Raw genomic sequence first — 21908 nt, forward strand, 5'->3', positions numbered from 1 at the left:
CCACCTCCATTTCCTCCTCCTCTTCCTCCACATCCTCCTCCACTTCCTCCACATCAGCCCCACCCCACCAGACCTGCAGGTCTGCATCACTGGGTCGTTCCTGATGGCGACTGACGCTCCTCACACTTCAACGACTGAAGGATGACATCTTCCAGATTCAGGGTCTCAGGAGTTCCCAGGGTACCTCCCAGAATATTCTCAGTCAATCAGATCAGCCATTATGAAACAGTCCAGAAGACAAAGAGCAGGAGGACGACATCTTTACTCCTCAGTGAGCTTGGATGTGTAGAACAGCACTGACATGAGAACTCGTCAGCGTCCAGATTGAAATGATGAAGTTAATCTGAAGACAACTGGTTTCTCCTGCTGCTGTTAGGCACTGCAGGAGGCTGAGGCTCAGAATAAAGTCTTTTCATGTGTTTGTTCAGAAAATGTTTTCAAGTTTGCTGATTAATGATGGCATAAGTCACCATCTGCTGTTAACCCTGCAGCCGGCGTAGCGGCTAACAGCTAACAGCAACACGCTAACAACACAGATGGAGATGGCTAAAATATGGCTGCTGTGTTCTGAAGGGATGTGGACTCAGTTGATGGATTATTAATCTGTTGGATTACCTGCCAACATCACACAACTGTGTGGTGAGAATAACCTGGTTTCCACATCTGGCATGTCGGCAGCATCTCGCCACACTTGGGGTGCGGTGTTTTTGTTTGTTCTATGGGACCTGAGGGGTTTCTGGGACTGGGGGTCATTCTGGAGGAAGGTGCCTGGTCTCTGTGGCGTCTGCTGTCCAGGTGGGATGTGAAAGGAGAGAGCGAAGGGTTATTTGGATGACCTAAAACTCACCAGGTTTTAATCTGTGACCAAACAGTTAACTGGAATACAACTGAATCAAAAAGCATAACCAATCAACATTCAAGCACCAATTCGCATGCAGTGACTTTTGGATCAGAATCGGCAGCAACGCGAGGACAACAGCGTAAGAACAGTTCTTTATTGGAATGGATCACAGACACAAGACAGCCCTGCTTCACGCTAGTTAATGAAAAATGCTGACGCAACAAAACCTCCCTCAAGTTCTCTCTCAAACACAAACTGCAGAAATACAATCTCAGTAGAAATGAAATATTTGTTTCATAAAACACATTCAACAGGTTTATTGCAGCATGCAAAAGGTTTTCAAATTAAAATGTGTGGATGTGATCAGATAAAATCAATAACATGAATTATTGCAAAATTAAAGGTTGTCACATTTTCAAAGATTTCTGCGAGTTTCAAGTGTCTTGTGGGGGAAAAGAAGTCTCGAGGTGACGAGAGTTTGCAGGTAATAAAACAACACCTGAAAAATGGTGGCGACTCAACATCATACTTGAATACAACAAACTCTTAGCCTTTATAATAAATATTCCTCATTTACATCTAATTTCAATTAAATACATCTTATCTTACATAAATCCTCAAGCTGAAACTCAACAACTAACATTCATTCACAAATTCAACATCTCATGTCAGTTTACATTCAAGTCGTTCTTCTGTAGAAGCCAGCTGGCCTCCGTGGCGTCCCAGAGGCGCCGCAGCCTGTGTGTCAAGTAAAGCGCAAACAAATCAAAAGAGCAGCAGTGAGAGAAAACTTCATCTCCAAGGAAAAATCAGCCCAGAACAGCTTGACAGCTCATAGAAATAACCACGACCTCCGAGCGCCGCAGTGCCTGATGGACTGACGGGTTCGTTGGTGAGTTGTGAGATGCAGTGCAGGATTCAAACACTCGTCTCCCAGTGCAAAGTGAAGTTCACCAACTAAACACACTTGGAAAAGGTTAAAAAAAAAATATCGCCAGTTAGTGAAGTGATGTGAAACGTGGTGATGGAACCGGGACTTGGACACTCGTGCCCCACTGCAAAGCTCTGTCTGCCGATGGAGACGCTCTCATCTACCAACACCGACCACCGTTGTGTTCACCATGAAAAAGGGTGCTAACTGATTAGCACTGGGACTGTCTGAACACGTCACCCCCATGGAGGGGGGGTTTTAAGATGCCCAGCTCGTGTCACATAGTTCCCTGCTCTGAAATGCAGACACACTTCTCATTTCTGCATCCATTTAGTTGCTCCGGGTGTTTTACAATCCAAACACAGACGTCACATCACGTTGATACACCGCAGCAAGGATTACAGCACCACAGGCTTCATTCTAGGAGCTGTTGGCTTCTACTGTAACAGTGAAACAGAGAAATCCCTCAATCAAGTGTTGTTTGCTTCAATTCACAAGGTAGAAAATAAAGTGATACGTAGACAGGTGGAAGGTGAAATAAGAATAATTCCTGAAACAAAATGAATCAGTGAACACACAAAGCCTCACGGCCTCTTAGCCAGGACAGTCCAGCTCCTCAGTGCCAAGGAACTCCCCCAACACGTGGTCGTTCTGGCCGTAGACCGGCTCCAGATATGGATGCCCCTCTTTACAGTGCATTTGCCTTTCTAGGTGTCTCAGCTCCTCTGGCTCCAGGTGAGGGGCTTGGACAGGTGCTTTCGGAGCCATGGGGGACAAAGGCACCGGGACAAAGCCATGGTAAACGACCATTGGGGGTGTCAAAACCTCCATGGGTGATGCCTGAAGAACAGCACCATCTGGGGGCTGGACCGGCAGCTGCACATAGCTTCCTGTTTCAGGATCAAAGAAGGTTTTGGTCTTGACCTGCACAGGCATGTCCACAAAGAAGTACTGTCCTGATTCTGGGTCCTGCAGGAGCTTTCGCTGGGTCATGGGGAAGGATTGGGTAACAATGGTGTGCTCGATGCTGGACTGGCGAGACAGCTGACTGGTGTGGCTCGACTGGCGGGACAAGGCCGAGGGGTGTGGGACCTCCAGGGCGTAAGCATCGATACTGTGACTCCTTCTTAGTGGGTTATCTCCGCTGGCTTTTTCTTTGGCTCGGCCTCTCTGCTGAAGCTCATCCATGAGAGACATCTCTGTGTGCTCGCCCCTCAAATCGGCCGTCTTGATGGCGGACACGTCAGCGCTGAGCCGGCGTTCCACTTTGCCTCCTAAGTAGCGATCGATGCTTTGTGTTCGATGGTATGGCTGATCGGACACGGGTCCGTCACCTAATTGAGCTTTGTACACAGGTACGCTACTGATGACCCTGTCGCTGCTGTAATGTCTTTGCTCTGGCTTATTTCGAACATGTCTGCTGTTGCTACGTCCTTGTCTTTCAGGTGCGACGGGGGGGTCCTTGATGTGATCGCTCTCAACAGAACAATGGCTCTGCCTTCGAGTCTTTGAGAGGTTTTCACTGGCGTGGCTTCTTCTTTCACTGATTATCTGCTCGTTTCTGTCGCTGCTGTTTGTACCATGATGATGATTATCTTCGCTTTTTTCTCTGTGTTTATTCTCACTGCTGCGGGCGTTTCTGCTGCCTTTCAGCTCAGATTTGTGACTCCTGTGTCGATCCGATTTGTGTTTGCTGCTGCTGTGAGATGAATTCTGGCCCTCCTCCTTCTTCATCCTTCTGGTGGCCAGCTTCATGGCTTTGAGAACAGCTCTTTCAGATTTGGGTAAGACGGCTGGAGGTTTGGGCAGCCCTGTTTGGCTGTCGTTGCCACTGCAGGTGGAGCCCGAGCGTTCACTGGGGACCTTTGATACTTCCCTTTCCACCGGTGCGTCTGTGTTCATTCCCATCTCCTCAGCCGTGTCAGCAGTACTGGCTGTGGAGGGACTCAACCCAGAACATCTGTCCTCCTCCTGAGGGACAGCCAGGAAGTCTCCCACCTGAGGTTTCTTTGGGTTTTCTCTTGGCAGTTGTGAAGGCGACAACAGCAGGGGTGTCGACTGGTTCGACAGAATCTCTTTAGGTTTGAAGATTGTGTCTGTAGTGGAGGTGCTGCCACATGGTGCCGTTTCACTGGCTGATGGGAGATCTGGATTCTGCTTTCCCTGATGAGACTCATCCCCTCCCTTCTCAGAGCCACTCAGACTGCCTCTTGGTGGCCAGGGCTGTACAGGCCTCTTTGACTTATTACTGAATGTGTTGTCTTTGATTTTGAATAAAGCAGGGATGCCCAGCGTAGGTGAGAACATGCTGGAGGGGGACACAGCCGTCTGATTATTGTCTTCATGAGTTAAACTGGTATTTTCTCCTTCTATGCTTTCCTTGTGCGGAACCTCTTCCTTACGTGATTTTACTGGTTCCTTTATAAACTCTGGTTCACTTTCGTGATCACTTAAAGAGTAATACTCCCCCTCTGGCCTGTCTGAATCCTGTTTGGAGTTTTTTCCACTCCTATCCACCCCCTCCACCTCTGCAAGTAGATTCTCCAGGGACTGGTATCTCGTTTCAGTATTGCGATGCATTGCACTGTCCATGGAGAAGTAAGAGGACTTTGAGGACAAGCTGGCTTGATCAGGTGGGCTCTGATTGATGCTGAGACCATTTACAAGCAGTAGGGGGGATATAATATTCCTGGGGGTTTCACTGAGAGGCTCCTCGTCCACATGTTCATCATCAGGATCCTCAGCAGCTAGATTCCTTGTTGTAGCCTCAGCTGGTATGGTCAGGTGGTGCGGTACTGCAGGAGCCTTTCGCTTCACCTTGAAAGTTTCCTGTGTCTTAGCATGACTGGTAGCTTCTCTTGTGGGGATCATATCAGCCTGTGCATCTTTTGATTTCATTTCAGTTCCTTTCGGCTCTGATATTAAAGATAATCTTCTCTCACACTGTGAGTATTTTGAAGGTAAAGTGGGGTCATAGGGTTTTGAACTGGCCTTGCTGACCACATCCCTCAGCTCTTCTCTACAAATTCGTTCACTCTGGTTTGGCAAAGATTCTTTTGTGGACCGCTCGCAAGCGACATCTGTTCTTTTTGTAATGGTTATCTCTTTAACTAAATGTTCCAGCCCATTTTCATAATTATCCACCTCTAATTCACCTTTCAAAAGATCCCTCTCCTGACTAATGCTCCCATGCCTTCTATTACCTCCTTTCCTGCTTCTAGGCGGAACAAAAGGAACATCTAAATTTGTTCTTTCGTGTTCATTTGTCAGATTGTTATCCTCAGATCTCACTGAATGGCTCAAATTCACAACCTCTGTGCCATCACTAAAATAACTGGGATGATCATTTTTATGGTATTCAGCCTCATAACCCAGACCCGGCAGGGCGACTCGACCACCTGATCTGTGACTTTCACCAAGTCTCGGTTCTGTCTGGGAGAGAATCTCTCTCATGTGATTGTGATCTCGCAGCTCACCTAATCTCTCTCGTAGGTCGCTCTCTTTCTGTACATACTTAGTGCTACTTAGTTTGTCTTTGGCCTCAGGCAGAGACTCTTTCAAAACTCTTTTACTTTGCTGTGTCCTTGTCACATAACTTTCATCACTAGCATCAAATACTGGATTTGCTTCCTGATTTGTCACTTTACTTCTTCTTGTTTGCCGATCTGAGATGATCTCCTCAAGCGCCATTTTGGCTTTGTCATAATTGTCATTTATAAGTGCCTTGTTGATGATGACATTGTTGTCTATCTTGGTGAAGGCCTCCTCCTTGCTCTGCTCCTTCTTCTTTGCGAAAATCTCTCTCTTGGCCGACGTGTTCCCTCTCATAGACAGCATGCCCTTCTTAATATTCCGAAGCTCCCTGGAGATCAAGTCATTCTTAACCCTTGTCTCCTCATCGATGTTGGCTACTGTGTTCTTTTCATGAATACGGTCTCCGAGTCGTGCTCTCTCCAGCTCTTTCAAGGCATGCAAATCACTACTTATAGGCTCGCTGTCTTTCACCATCTCTTCATCCTTCTCTGCTCTTCTGCTCACTTTCAGATCACCCTCCCCAAACTCGTCCCCTTGCTCGTCATCTGTTGCCGTGTATCGCTGACATTTGATGTAATTGTTCTGTCTGGCTGAAAAGATGTGTTTGGACTTCCCTTGCTTCTGTTCCAATTCACTATCTTTGGAGAGTAAATTTTGTTTTGTTTCTCCCAAATCACCGTTAGTCAGTTTCTCAGTATTGTGCGTTTTCTGTTTGTCAAGACTGAACTGAATATCAGATTTAACAAAGTTTCTTTTTGGAACTGGTGGCGGCTCTTTCCTAGCTTTCCTCTCAGCCTGTGTTGCTTCGTTTCTACTTTGGCAAAGCAACTCAGCTCTTTCTGTTTCCATCAGTTCTTCCGTCTCTGAGATGGGTTTCTGAGCTGCTGATAGAGCTTTATTTTTTGCTGCATTAATTGCTTCCTTTGCTGCTCTGATCACGTCCATCGTGCTCATGTGTTGGCCACTCGTAGATTTATCGTCTCTCACTGGCTCTTTTGCTTTGTCTGGTGCATTTGGTGGTCTTTTCCCTGCTGACACACCTGATGATGGCCCTTCTTTCTTAAGTGCGTGTGGTGACACGCTGGGTGAACAAACATTTAAAGTATTTGGGGACAACCCTAAATTTGTCAGCGGTACTTTTGGAATAAGTTCTCTGTTTGGTGTGAGAGCTGAAACTTCACTTGTCTCATTTGGTTGGTCAATCTGGGGGACTTGCAAATATTTCATCTCGCTGTTGACTGGGCTGGCTTTCTTATACAGATTTAAGGAAGGATAGTTTTGCTTTTTAGCAATGGGGCTTTTGTTCTTCTTTGAGTGTTTAATAAGAGGAATTAGATTCTCCTCACCTAGACTACTGTGACTAGCTGCTTCCCTTTTACTTTGCAGCAGATTTGATAACAAATAGTCATCTGACGGAGGCCTATTGGTGTCATCCCTGGTGCCGACTGACTCCAAAATAGGACTTGAAACTGTTTGTCCATCTTTTATAATGGCAGGAGTGCTTAGGCCAGACGCATCGCCCTCAGAGCCAAGCAGTGGATGTTTAAGGAGTTCAAACTGTGGAGACTGGGTGTCATTCTCCTCTAAAGTCTTGAATTTAGGTGGGCTGTAGCGGCTCTTCACCCTCTTCCTGTTGTCCTTCAGGTTGAAGAGGATGCTGGAAGCGAGGGACTTGTAGCCGTCCCGTTTGACCGGTGGCTCAGGGGTCAGCTTGGCTTCAGAGTGGGGTCGACGGGGGAGGTCAAGCACTGAGGGGGAGAGGACAGCTTGGAGGATTTCGGATGTGTCTGTGGGTTGTCTAGAGGGAATGAGGGGAGTCATCAGCTGACAGATACTGAACGGAGTAGAAGCTAAAGAGTTGACCTCCTCCACTGCTTTTACATCCACAGATTTTGCCTCGGTTTTCACCAATGGAACATTTTCATCCACTGTTGGACAATTGTCCTGAGGTGGCTGAGTGGCCTGAGTAACACTGTCGGCCCCTGACTTGGCCCGTCTCCAGGGGGCGGCACTTCCATCAACGCTGTCTAATGAGCACCTTCTCAGAGGCTGTGTGACTGAGGGCTTTGGCAGAACTTTGGGTGGTGAGAGGGGGGTGATGGGTTTAGGAGCCGTGGGAGGAGGAAGAGAAGGACGAGGAGGAGGAGGAGTGGGAGGGGGAGGGGGCTCAGCTGCTGCTTCCTGGGATGACTGTGTCTGCTCTTTATTTAGAGTCTTTTCTCTGTGTGTGTCCCTCAGCTCCTTGTAAAAAGACAGGTCGTACCATTTAGCGATATTATCTGTAGGGATAATAGAGGTGTCCTCTTTGCTGAAGGGGAATCGTTTCACATCTGTCCATGTTTGGAAAGGGCTGAACTCACTGTGGAGGAAAAAGTTTTTGATGTTAAGCTTCCTTAGTTTGACTGTGGATTTTCCATTTTTGATCTTTGATGATTTCACTGAGGACAGACCGGCATCTTTGCCATGTTTGAGTGATGACCCATCCTCCGAGTGACACCGATGACGGTTCTTGTAATGTCCATCGGTGAGATTGGTGTGGTAATCCGAGGAGAATTCTGAGAGTTCTCTTTGGATGCTGCGTAGAGCGGATTTATCCCATGATTCACCATTAGAGTCTCTCATGCCGCCATTTTTGTTTAGCATCCCCTCACAGCCTTCCTTCGTGGCACTTAATGCCTTAAGGAAAGAGGACATGTTGGATATATTCTTCTGTTGCTGCTTCTTCCACGGCTGAACGTCCTTTTTGTCACTTTTGTTTTGCCCGTGCTTTTTAGATTCCTTATGATGAGTCTTTTTAAGAGGTTCACCTGCCAGAGGTTTGTGGCAGCTGAAAGGTGAGTATCCATGAGAGAACTCATCGTTGTAAACTGCATCATCTCCAACACAGAGACTTCTGAAGGCGCGGTCGGTGAGCGTGCTGACCTCCCGATCAGTTTCGTCCATGAACATGTCGGTGAAGCCGTTGGGGAAGCGGTGGTGGAGCATGCTTCCCACCCGGTTGCTCATGTGTCGCTTTTCCATGCAGCTCATGATGTCAACAGCTGCTTTTCTGTCTCGCTCATCACGTCTCGCCTCCTCAGCTGCTCAGCAGGTCCTTGCTGTTTTCCTCCGGCTCAGGTCAACATCAGGGAAGTGACGACATGTACAAACTTCCTACAGAAAAGAGAGAAACATCAGTCAATTTTCTATAAATGGTTTTGGACTCTGCAGTTGCATCGATGACCTTTACATACATGACATGTACCAGCCCCAGCCACGCTGTCACTATGCAGGCAGCAGACAAACACTTCATGCCATGCTCTTGTCTATTAAAAGCACTGCGTGGTGCATTCAGCTGTGAGCTCTACTGACAGTGGCCATCAGAACTGTTTTAATAGGTTTTTGGGCCCACATATAAAACATGTCCCTGGCAAGCTTGAGATCAAGATGTGTGCCAGTGGGTTCACACCACACAGTGCAGGAAATGCGAGTCGTTCATCACATTATTCATGCCTCAGCAGCAGCTGCTCTACTGTATCTTACTTTAGCTATCTGGGTGAGGTCCTAGAATAGCTCATTAACCCATTTATATGTCCTGACCTGGGAGCACAGCCACCGGCATATCACTCAACTCTTCAACCGTCCACACAACCAGAACTCTCCTTATAAGCCGATGAAGTGGATTTAGACAAACAAGCACAGGAATCACATACATCAGTGTTTCACCTGACTGTAACCGAAAAGTAGTGGTTAAACATTCATGTTTGCAGTTGCAGGTGATATGAAACAAAACACAGGGAGGGTAACCAACTACAGCCAACAAGACAAACGGTTCAGAAGACTAACATGCTAGTGAGTTTAATCCCAGTTAGATTCTTTAGAACTGAGTGACTTTACTGTATCTTGAGTCTTTGTACACGTAAGTTGACTTTCCAGGAGACGCTGGTGGCCAACAGATCTTATAACCTGAGATCAGTAAGCAGCCAAGGGACTTTCCCAGCTTCTGCTCCAGTATTTATACCCGAGCAGGCAGTTCGCCCATTAAACTCCAGTATATACATGGGCAAACTGTGAAGAATCATCGCAGTTTTCAAAGTAACGTGCACATATTACTATAATATAGACCCATGCAATAGCTGTTCTATGACTTCTACATAGCAGCGCACTGTGAGTTTTACATTTGTTGCAATATTAAAAGAGTATCATTTTAATCTATTTCAAATCTTATTAGACCTCCATATAATCAGATTATCACCTCACCTGGGTACAGTGGGGGGGTTTTCATGCTGAGCGTTGATGTCCGACACAAATCAGTTATGAACAGCAAATTATCAGTGTAGAATCCAGAAATCCAGAACAGATTCGCCTCCTGAGGATAAAACCTTGTTAGCAGTAAACAAACTTTTTCTCCTTTTGAAAAACCTGAAAGAAAACTCACCTAAGTGAGTCAACTCCTCAGACCCATGTTCAAATGCACTGGTGTGACCAAGCTCCTGATAGCATGTTCAGAATAGACCAAAATAGACACACAAGTCGGTGTGGCCAAACTGAGCAGCAGCACAGTATGCAGCTAGCTAGTTCATATTGGACAAACCAGAGGGTGTCGAGTGGCAAGGCAAGGCAGCGCAGGCCAGCAGCATGAAATAGACACTGTCATTGGTTATTTTTGTAACGCAGCAGAGCGGCCAGCACGGACCTGCTCTCTACTGTTAGACACCTTCAAAGAAGAGGCCTACTGGTCCTCAATAAAGATGAGGCACCGATCGTTTGCGTCTTCACCTTGGTAGATCAGCATGAATTGTTTTAGTTCATCGATTTGTCGCTGTCGTCCAGGGGAACAGCCTCTTTAATACAGCCCATTGCATCACACAGCTCCAAATTAGCATGTCAGGACGCTGGACGCTTGCTGCGGGTGGCTGAGGCTGTTATTCAAGCTCTGTTTACAATGTTGTAACCATGAAGGTGTCTGACGGCTCATCCTGTTTTAGGACCGATGCAGCTGTTGTTGCTGTGAGATTAAGCATGAAATGGAAGGGGAATTTTGTTGACTTCATGAGTCAGAGGAAGTCAGTGGGTGAGGTCACGTGTGAGGCTTGACCCCAGCATCCCCTACATGGAGAAAGTAGGAGTTCAGTATGTTTTAATACCTGCCCCGGGTGTATGGAGCCTTGTTAGTACCTGCCCCGGGTGTATGGAGCCTTGTTAGTACCTGCCCCGGGTGTATGGAGCCTTGTTAGTACCTGCCCCGGGTGTATGGAGCCTTGTTAGTACCTGCCCCGGGTGTATGGAGCCTTGTTAGTACCTGCCCCGGGTGTATGGAGCCTTGTTAGTACCTGCCCCGGGTGTATGGAGCCTTGTTGTGGGACCCCCCTCATAGCTGCCAGTCATGTGCTACACTGTTAATCACGCTGTGTTTGAGTTTTGATTATCACTTTAATCCAAATTACTTTTAACTCATTGTGGGTGAGGAGGATTTTTATTTGCGTCCTGCAGTCCTCTGTGGTGCTGCACCCCATCAAGGTGCCATATTTAAACAGGTCTATTTCAGTCACGTTGTATTTCAAAAGGTAACAGCCTGACACCTTCCACACCTCAGGTGGTCATCCGCATGTAAGGAGTGCACAATATCTCACTTCCATTCAGAGGTGATACAAGTATGCATGACTGAAGTAGAAGTACATATAATTGAGTATAAAGAGAAGGTACAAGATGGTACAAGTAGAAGACTGATGCATCCTATATACTGGAGTAAATGTAAGTAAGTACAGGCTCTGAAAAGTACTTAAACGTGTAAAGTAAAATGTAGCAAGTCACCCACAGAGTAGGCGCCATGTGTCTCTAACTGCTCTCTGCTCTTCTTTTTAATCAGTAATGGCAGATGGTAATATGGTGGATGTTTCCTCCTTCTTCCTTGAAGAGAGTATTTTGGCGAATGGGGCCCATTTTTTATTTAGGATTAGCAACACCTATCAAAGAGAGTGAACAAGTTCTCTGAGGCCTGAAACAAACTCATCTGTTTCTTTAATCATCTAGTTTTTATCTGTCACAACTCAAAACCAAAACCTGTTTTAGAATGTGAGACAGAGAAGTAAAGATATTTGAGTTCAGTTGTAGGGAGCAGAAATGAAAAGTTGTTTGTTAAAAAAAAAAAAAGCCAAATGAATTAGATCTATTTTTATAAATTGTACTTTTACTTTATTACTTCCTGTCTTTTTTCCAATGTGTGAATTGGTAAAAAGTTCCCTTAAATTTGTTCCACAGTGCTGCCTTGAATATATACAAATATATGAATACAACTGACAATCAAAAAAATATATTTAACTAGATTCTGATAAGGGGGGCAGTGTGGCTCAGAGGTAGCGTGGCTGTCTAGCAACCGAAGGCTCACTGGTTTGATCCCCACTTCCCCTGTGACCATGTCCAAGTGTCCTTGAGCAAGATACTGAACCCCTAATTGCTCCTGATGGCCCTAGGATGGACTGGTGACCCGTCCAGGGGGAACCCTGCCTCTCACCCAATGTCAGCTGGGATAGGCTCCACCCCCGCCCTTAATGGAAAAGCAGTACAGAAAATGGATGGCTGATGGATGAATTGATGATGGATGGATGGATTCTTGTATGTAACAGCATGTAAATACTGGACCTCAGTACACATGCCAGGTTCATGCTTTGATTTTGGAGGTAGTACTTCTAGGTAAGCAGTGCAGGGATATTTTGTTGTGATGGGAGATACTGTCATGTTACCGTCTCGCCCAGCTTGAGGCCTCTTGCAGCCCCTCTCAAGCAGAACCTCCTCCCCTGGCTAATTCCTCACCTTCCCATGTTTGCCTCCAGAAATCCAAAAGAACATTTGATCCAGTGTTGGAACCAGCCAGCCAGCTTTAAGCCCTATGTTCAGGCCAAAAATCCAGCCGTGCTATAATAGAATTTAAAGTGAAACTCGACCTGAAATGTGACACACATAATGTGGGAGCTAAATGGAGGCTTTATGAAGGTTTGTATTGTCATTATTTGTGGAGAACGTTGTTGTGTAGTCTGAGAGAGTTGTATTTATCATGTAACTCTGTTACTGCAAACTTTCAGATGATTCACCTTCAGCTGTTTTATCGCAATTGTAGCTTGTTAGCTTGCTGCGGTTGACCTAGCTAGCAGCTAATTCAGGAGAGAATCATGTCAGCCATGTTCGAGTTTGGAGGGCATCGTCGAGAGGAGATCAGACCTCAAACCGGGTCGTTGAGTCCAAGCAGATGAACGCAGGCTTCTCTCGTTTAATTAGCTGACAAGCTAAAATAAATAAATAAATAAATAAATAATTAGCTGACAAGCTGAAATACTTGGGTCCCATTTTCTTTGTTACATGTACTTCAGTATTTGTATGTTTTAGTAGTTTCCCCTGTTGATACAAAACCATTGCAGTGGAAATAATGTTTTCTCTTGCTATATTTAGGATGTGTGCCTCCAGGTCAGCTCAGCGACATGCGCGGCTCCCCAGTTGTGAATGATATTATTCTTACAGAGAGAGTTAGTCCAAAACTTGGTTCCTGATCTGAGTTGTCTTGTTTCCTATCAAACTGTTGGAGAATGTTTGTAGCAGGGGATCACGAACATCACTTCAAATCATTCGAAGGATCGACCGTCCCTGTCAAAGGTAAGTTTGGCCAGCTAGGAATCAGAGCAGTGATTCTTAACCATACCAACAGCGCCACGAAGACCTTCAATTTTGCACCTGTGGGCCGCACAGGTGCGGGCAGATGATAATGCCTCCCTCAAGCTCTCCCTCAACATTAAGATGTAACTGTCATAGTTAGCAACATCACAATCCCTCTCCACACTGTGGAACATCACGTCGACTGGGTGTCTAGGGATCCTTCCATACATGAGATAGAATGAGGCATAGCCTGTCAATTCATGGACTGTGCAATTGTAGGCGAAGGTCAATGTCTGCAACATCTGGGGCCATTTCTGCTTCAATCTTGGAGGTATTGCTCTGATCATGCTTCCCAGGTTCTGGTTAAAACGTTGGACAATAGGGCTGCAACGATTCGTCGACGTTGTCGACAAAAATCGATAACAGAAATAGTCGACAATTAATTCCGTTGTCGGCTATTGTCGCTAGACTTTTTTTTTTTTTTTTTTTTTACAGAGTGAGACGTCGCACTTAATTGCAAGCTGTTGAGCGTTAACATACAAAATGGCGGCGTCCAGCATATCGCGTAGCAAAACTTCGAAAGTTTGACAGCATTTTAGCCTGGATACGGCGAAGAAGATTATTACTTGCAAGGTTTGCAAAGCAGACCTTGCGTATCACGGCAGCACCTCGGTGATGCACGAACATTTAAAGAGAAAGCACGTTGGGCAGTTGAAGGAAACGGAGTCTGACTCGCCTCGGTAAGATTCAAGCAACATTCAAACTGATACGTTTTGTTTTTTGATGTACATTGTACATTTTATAAGCGTATTTTCGCTTTAAAAGAGAGCTTTAACGTTATTCCTGACTGTGCCTGACAAACGTATTTTAAATTTAATGCATGCAGTCCGAAGAAGATAGCCACCATGGACCCCTTTCTGCAAAAGAAGCAGATGTGCACCCCGCAACAGGCGACTGCCCTCACTGAGTCAGTATTGCACATGCTGATCTATGATATGAGGCCGCTGTCCATGGTCGATGGTGCCGGGTTTCAACAGATGATAGCCCAGTTCAACCCAGACTATGTCCTGCCATCCAGAACCCATTTCACCCACTTAATGGAGCAGAAATACAGTACTACGTTTCTGAAGGTAATTGTTTGAAATACACACACAGTTCACATAAGCAATCACACATTTCATATTAGCAATCACACACACACACGCACACACACACACACCATTATTCATAAACAGTCACACATATTTCATAAAAACAATCACAAATTTTGTCTAAGAGCAAATACATACTTCATTCATAAATTATACATTTACATATATATATTAAAATGCATTACTTAATTTTGGTAAAATCATAGAGTAGCTGCAATTATTAAAATTGAAAAACTTGTTGAATGGTTTCTGTTGACATGTAGGTTTTTGCACGTTAAACATTTACAAAAATCAAATTTTGTGTTTAAAGGTAAAGGAGATCCTAAAAGAGGTCAACAGTTCCCTCACACTGACGTGTGATGTTTAGACCAGCCGTGCCACAGAGGCATATCTTGGAGTTTCTTGTCACTTCATCACCAAAGACTGGCAAATGAAGACTTTGAACCTCGCCACTCTACCTCTGGAGGAGAGGCATACTGCTGCAAACATGATGATATGGATGGAACAGGTGATAGAGAAATTTGACATCTTGCCTTGCAATAGTACACGACAACGGGTCTAATATGGTAGCGGCAGCTCGACTCCTGGAAGAAAAACACGGTTGGTCCTCAGTCCGCTGTGCTGGGCACACCCTCCAACTTATTGTCAACAGTGCCCTCAAAGAGCCCAGCATCAACAAAGCTACTGGTGCTGCAAGAAGCTTAGTGGAGCACTTTAGGAGAAGTGAGCTGGCAAATTCAAAACTTAAGAAGAAGCAGCAGCAAATGAACACAGCAGAGCACAAGCTGATCCAGGATGTCAGTACGCGATGGAACAGTACTTATTACATGGTGGAAAGACTCCTGGAGCTGCGCTGGCCAGTCACTGCAACTCTCTCTGACCCTGAGGTAACACCAAGAGGCAAGCACTACTTTGATCTGAAACCAGAACAGTGGGTGTTACTGGAAGAGCTGGTGCAAGGGTTGGGGCCTTTCGAATGTGCGACCGTTTTCCTCAGTGGACAAGAGTATGCTACTGCTTCATGTCTTCCACAGCTGGTGAAAGGGCTGCAACGGTCCATACTGCAGATCCAGTTTGAGACGAGCTCAGGAAAGGCCTTTCAAGCCATTGCAGGAAAAGCAATGAGTGAGAGATGGGAGAATCTTAACACTGTGTCTGCAGAGAGAGACAACCCAATTGTTCTTGCAGCTGCCATCGATCCAAGGTTCAGAAAGATGAAATTTATCTCACATGAAGATGGCACAAGGGTGCAAAGTACAGTTGAAGTTCTTGCCATAAAAGAAGCAAAGGCTGAGACTGGGATACATGATGACCCTGAGCTACAGCAGGAGAAGAGGGCTAATATCCCAGGGCGAAAATCAGCGCTGGATAACCTGCTTCAGTCTGACACTGACAGTCTGAGTGAGGAAGAGGAGGAAACCCAGGAGGACAAAAAAATCCAAATGGTGAGGAGGGAAGTTCAGATGTTCTTCACAGAGGCACCAATAGCCAAAAAGGATGACCCTCTCAGCTGGTGGAGAGAAAATGATGGGCGCTTCCCCACACTGTCAAACCTAGCAAGATCTCTTCTGTGCATTCCTGCAACATCCACCCCGGCAGAGCGGATCTTCTCAGCAGCAGGAAATATTTGCTCCCAGAAGAGAGCAAGCTTCACAGGAGACCATGTGGATATGCTGACTTTTCTTAGTATGAATAAACTGAACGACATAGCCTGAGCCTCATGTTGATTTTAAACCTGGTCTGTCCACCATGACAGGTTTGTGTCCAGGTTGTATCACACAGTCCATGTTTACATTAATATGGACTGTTGTCAATTTGTCAGTTGTTAAAACCATTGCTTTAATGTTGATTGAACAGATTGTGCAGTTGACCACTGAATGTACTTCAGAAAAAGCACTTAATGTTTGTTTTATTTACCGTTTTACTGCTGCTAATGTGCCTGTCCTTGGTTTACAGGAAAATTGTTTACTTGATTTTAATGTATTTTATTTTTTATAAAACACATTTGGCTGTCCTTAAAAAATGGACAGAGGTTTATTTATTTCTGGATTTATGTCTATACTGACTGAGCACTTTTTAATTTACTTTTATTTACTTGAATCAGCAGCAAAGTTTAATAAAAGGTGCATTTTTCATTGAAGTACCTATCTTTCTTGTGTTGATTATCATTTGCCACATAATTAAAGCAACTTCATGGTAAATTTAAGAAAAAAATCATAATTATCTGATTAGTCGACTAATCGTTTCAATAGTCAGTGACTAGTCGACCATTAAAATAGTCGTTAGTTGCAGCCCTATTGGACAATACCGTTCCCCATGGGGTGATATGCCGTTGTCCTTGATTTCTTCACTCCGTCGATCAACAACAACTCTTGGATCAGCTGGCTCTCGAAGTTAGCTCCTTGGTCGGAGTGTATTCTTTCTGGGTATCCATAGATACAGAAGTATCTGTCCCACAGTTGGCGAGCAATTTGCTTTGCTGACTAATGATGACACGGGGCATGAGCCATTTTGGTGAAATGGTCAGTGATGACTAGAACATCTACATTCTTTCCTGCTGGAACTTCAGCCGACCAGAAAGTGATACAGACCATTTCAAGCAAGCTCGTTGTCTTCACACTTTCGAGAGGAGCTCTACCTTCTGGTTCTGTTGTCTTGCTCACCACACAGCGCTTGCAGGACCTGACATACCCCTGTATGTCATGCTCCATGCTGACCCAAAAGAACCTCTGTTTTGCCAGGTACAAGGTTCTATGCTGGCCTTGGTGCCCAGCCTCATTGTGGATGCCTTGCAGGGCTTGTTTGACAAATGCTTCAGCGACGACATACCAGTGGTGGTTTTTTCCAGTCAGCAAATCTTTAAGCACTCTGTGCAGGATGCTGTCCAACATCTTCAGCTTGTCCCACTGCTTTAGTGTTTTCTGAACCCTGAGAGGCTCATTGACTTGCTCTCTTCAAGATGGCCTCCTGCTTCATACTACATAGTGTATGATTTTCACTAGTACAGTGTCGTCTTGTTGCTTGTCTTGGAGCTCTTTAAGAGAGAACACAAGTAATGCACTTTGGCCTGGTGGGGCGAGATTCTGCACATCATGGGCTAGCCAGGAGATCACTCTCCCTTTCAACCCCTCCTCCAACTCCATTTGGCTGTCCAAAACTGCTGTCACCTCTTCCCTGCTCATGGACTGACATCCCACCTCAGACTCATGCTGTTTCACCTCTTGACAGTTTGTGCTCAGCCGAAAGACGTCTTGTATGGAATCATCTTGGACCTGTCGTGCCTCTTCAAGCAAGGCTCTATATGGCTCTACCAAAATTCTCTGACTGACATATGTGCGGATGAACAGTTGTCTGCTCAGTGCATCAGCGATGACGTTCTTACTACCTGGGATATACTGGATGTTAAAGTTGTACGGCGCCAACTTCGCCTCCCACCGCTGCTCACAAGCGTCCAGCTTCGGCTTTGTGAGGATGTAGGTTAGCGGGTTATTATCTGTCAAGACAGTAAAAGAATGCTCCTTCAGCCAGTGGCTGAATTGGTCGCAGATGGCCCACTTGAGGGCGAGGAATGCCAGGCGGTGGGCTCGGTACTTGGCCTGTGCACAAGTCAGGGATTTACTCTCAAAAGCGATGGGACGTGATTTGCTCCCCCCCTCAGGGACTTGAGAAAGACCGGCGCCCAATCCATCCAATGGGGCATCTGTAGAAAGGACGAATGGGCAACTGAAGTCAGAATGAGGTAGCACCTCAACTCAGCAGAGCAGCTCTCAGCTGGCTGAATGAGTTGCTTTGTTCTTGAGTCCAACCACTTGGGCTGAGTTTCTTGAAGTGCATAGCATGTCTTGCATTGGCTCTGCCTGTTGCAGCAGCGACCAGGGCGAACAGAGGCTTTGCCATGCTGGAGCAGTTTCGTATGAACCTCTGGTACTACATCACCATACCAAGGAAGGACTTGATTTTCTTCACTGAGGGCGTGACTCCATCCTCCATCATCAGGTCCACTTCACTCATGGCAGTAACAGCTTGCACCTTCTCTGGGTCGGTGGCAACCCCATTCTTGTAAATGATGTGACCCAAGAACTTGACACTCCGCCAAACAAAGTGACACTTCTTTGGGGCCAACTTCAGCTCATGCTCTGTAAGCCGACTAAAAACCATCTCAAGCCTTTTGATGGCTTCTTCTCCATTTAGGATGAAGACAAGTACATCATCAAGGTAGCACAAAAGAGTCAAGAAGTTTTGGTCTCCAAACATGTTCATCATGAGGCGCATAAAACTTGCTGGGCTGTTACGCAAGCCTTGTGGCAATCGGTTGAATTCATGAAGACCTACTGGCGTGGTGAAAGCTGTAAATTTCTTGTCCTGCTCATGCATGGGGATGTTATAAAATCACGTTGTCAGGTCCATGGCGCTGAAGGCAATCGGCTTGGGGGGGTACTGGATGGGGATCCTTCACCGTACGGGCTTTAAGCCACCGGTAGTCCAAAACACGTACGCAGTTCTTCACTCTTTTCCATACAAGTACCAGAGGAGAGGCCCACTCACTGGAGGATTTGCGTATTATGTCCTTGTCTTCCATCTCAGATGGGGCTTCTCTACACTTCTGGTACTGGCCTGGTGGTATGCTACGGTATGGTAGTCGGAATGGACGGTCATCTGTTAAGTGGATACTGTGGATGAAGTCTTTGGCATGGCCACAGTCCAATTTGTCCTTGGAAAACGCATCCTCATACCTCTGTATGAGCTCCACCAGCTGACTCCTCCAGAAGGGGGATACTTCACACCGGTTGACATCAATTTTATCCAATCTGAGGCTGTTAAGTTTGTCCTGGAGAGTAGGAGCTGCAGAGGTGTTGCAGGCATGAGCTGGCTTTTATTTTGTGCTCTTAACTCTGTGTCGAGGGCATGGCCTAGGTTGGGCTCAAAGTCCTCCAGTGCCACACATGGTGAAACATCAGCCAGCTTCGTCTTCTTAGCTTCTTGTCATGCCTGAGAACATGCTTAAGATCTGTTCAATGCTTGACTCACCAGAAGAATCTGCTTTGCTCATCACACGCCAATAGCTGGGGTCTTTCTTGAACTAACGTAGCAGGGGTTTGATCACATTGCTGCTTACTATAATCTGATCACATTGACCTGCTACAACTAATGCGGGCACGCTCATTTCTTGTCCATAGGCACTCAGCTTCAACTGATAAATGCACTTGGGCTGTACCTTCACACCACCACAGCCCACTAGGACGATATCCTCATTAGATTGAACCCGCTCTGGTTGCAGCCCTGCTTTGTGGAGTTCCGCTTCGGCATCTCACTGTGCAAGTCATAGAGCCACTATCAAGTAGGGCCTGCAATCCGATTTGGTCGTTCTCCAGCCCATCAGTATAGAATAAATCGTCTTCTTTCTCAAGCCTGTGTATGTTTTGGTAAATTATGACACTGTCGTTCTGAGCAGACTTACAGTTTTCTTCATATACAGAGCTTAGGTCTTCTTCTAGTGTGAGGGTCTGACATGATGCACTCACACTTTGCCCTCCGGAGTGTGAGTGACTCAGTTTCCCTGGTTGGGTTTGTGGCTCTCTGGATGGGTTTGGTGTGGCGTGGCTCTAGTGCAGTCTCTTCTGGGGACCAGGTTCCAAGCATCCAAAACACCATTTCTCCTCCATGCAGTGTCCACGTGTCATATGAGTCTTCTTGCCACACACACGGCAGGGGGAGGGATGTGACCATTGGGTCGGCTGTTGGATTGGGGATTGGGGAAGCTGTCCTGGCCAAGATGTTTTCCAGCATGCTTAGCACTCTTTCTCATGCCCCCAATTCTGGAGTGGTGACTGCACTCTTTTTAGTTTGTGCTGTGGGTTCTTGAACACTGGTTCTCATCGTAGGTAACTCCCCTCCTGCCTGGCTGCAAGTAGCTGTAGCTGCCGTTGCTGCCACAAATCTCTCTGCCCTAGAGGGTCTCTTCCTTGTCTGGTGTTCCCTCTGGTGCTCATCGGTGGCCTCTTGGACTTCCATAGCTGGTGAATTGCTAATCAGCTTACACTTGAACACATTGGAGAGGTCAGAGTTGGGGCAGTTCCAAATGAACATCATGGCGACTTCCACAGACATGTTCTCCATTTTCCCTCAACTCTTCCGCAGGTATCTGTCAGCACATTCAGCTGCTGTGTTCAATTGGACCCAGTGGTCCACCGAGCTCCCATCCACATCTGGGTAGAAGTCATCTAAGGGTAAGTTGGACATGAGACAGTCACTAAAATATCTTCTGAGGATGTTGTATATTACTTCATGGTGCGCGGTCTTGTTTACTTTTCAGTCCCACCTTGACAATGTGCTTTGCTCGCCCCAACAGGTGATTGAGGATCTCATCCACCTGTTCCACATTACAGCAGCCCCTTTTGTGCAGATGTGTCCATCTCATCTATCCACTCCTGGACAGTGTATTTGTCTGTGCCATCTCCTCTATATACTGCTGGTTCTTTGGCATCTATCCTTACCACGATATTCAGTTGGGACAAGTCAGGTGTGAATGGTGAGGGATCCAGCAGTGGGGTAGTAATAAGGCGTGGGGGACCTCTTATAGGGGTGGTTGTCAGGTTGGCTAATAGACGATTAACAACAGAGTCACCAATCTGGGTTCCCAGCTCTCTTAGCAGGCCACAAATCTGACTCGGTCTTCACTATGGGTATAGGAAGCTCTGGCTTCTCTACAGATGTGGCTCCATCTGAACCTAGGTAACTACCAAAGCTTGGCTACCCTACACGTTCACTGTTTGGGTATCTGCATATCTCAAATCTCTACCCCTCCCAATACTAGAAACTGGAGTATAAGCCATGGCAGTTTAAATTAACTCTACACAGTACATTAATATAATACAATAAATACAAAATTGTTGGACAGTTAGTTGTGTGAAAATAGTGTCGAAATGACCAGCAGTTAACAAATTAAGAGGGAAAGTGTACAATGGAGACAATCAATTTTTTTCAATTTTGAAATTTTTTTTTTTACATAAAGTAAAGGGAAAAAGACACAAATCCTCAGATTCCTCCTGCACACAGCACAAGACACTCACTTGCTCACAGCTTGACCTCGGTGATCTGAAGCAGCTGATCTGAAGAATCCGGGTCACGGCACCACATGTAGCAGGCAGTTTTCTGTGTTGTGTTGTGCTCTTAGGAAGTGAGACTCATACCGGTGTTGAGCATCTATAGGGCTTTAATCTTCATAGTAAAGGAAAAAAGACACAACCTGAGTCCACACTGCAACTCCTCTGCTTCAGCTCTGTGCACACACGGCTCTGTCCTGCACATGACACAACATAAACTACTTAACTCACACTGCAGCACAATCAATGTGAAAACAGTAAACCACTGCATATAGAACATTCATAAAATTTTAATTCAAAATGCAATAAAAATGCATTCCATTTTTTCCCACATACTCCAAAGTGTTGCGGCTCAATCTGCCGTTCGGCCCCCTCTGTGTGGGCACGCTGCTTCTCCAGAGACATCTGAGCGCGCCGCTGCGGAGTTGCATAATCGCAAACAAGGGCGGGCGAAGCGCACGTCATGACACACCTGCAGCTCAGCCACTCGTTACTCACCTGCATCTAATCAGCTCCCTCCGGCTAGTATAAATGTGTTCGCCTCCCAGTCCTCAGATGCGAGTTTGTCCTGAAAGAACACAGACTAGTTTCCTCAGTCTTCGCTGTCCTACATCGTTCCTTGGTGTCGATCCCCTCATTTCTGTTTGTGCTGTTTGAGTTCAGACCCCAAAGGAACCATTTTGAGTTTTTGTTCCCTAAAGGGAACATTGAAATATTAAACC

At 46.0% G+C, this 21908-nt stretch overlaps 1 protein-coding gene across 2 annotated transcripts; it reads right to left on the reverse strand.

Annotated features, from left to right (window-relative positions):
- Nucleotides 1–1020: 1020 nt before the first annotated feature.
- Nucleotides 1021–21354, reverse strand: LOC147239281 (uncharacterized). 2 transcript variants are annotated; one of them, XM_086195124.1, is made up of 3 exons: nucleotides 9724–9750; nucleotides 9546–9654; nucleotides 1021–8459 (listed from the first exon to the last, which is right to left on the reverse strand). In XM_086195124.1, exon 3 carries the CDS (start codon nucleotides 8334–8336, stop codon nucleotides 2367–2369), a length of 5970 nt encoding a protein of 1989 aa, XP_086051250.1. In that variant the 5' UTR covers nucleotides 8337–8459; nucleotides 9546–9654; nucleotides 9724–9750; the 3' UTR covers nucleotides 1021–2366. The 2 variants fall into 2 exon arrangements, with proteins under 2 accessions (XP_086051250.1, XP_086051251.1); XM_086195125.1 differs by lacking the exons at nucleotides 9546–9654; nucleotides 9724–9750 and adding an exon at nucleotides 21154–21354.
- Between the last annotated feature and the right edge of the window lie 554 nt (nucleotides 21355–21908).

Source organism: Aulostomus chinensis, chromosome 23, assembly GCF_037954235.1.
Source record: "Aulostomus chinensis isolate RoL2024-O1b breed Wild chromosome 23, RoL_Achi_v1.0, whole genome shotgun sequence".
Classification (NCBI taxonomy): Eukaryota; Metazoa; Chordata; class Actinopteri; order Syngnathiformes; family Aulostomidae; genus Aulostomus; species Aulostomus chinensis.

Bases quoted from the DNA above. Each gene is read 5' to 3' on its own strand.
- LOC147239281 (XM_086195125.1), bottom strand. From the start codon at position 8,336: ATGAGCTGCATGGAAAAGCGACACATGAGCAACCGGGTGGGAAGCATG.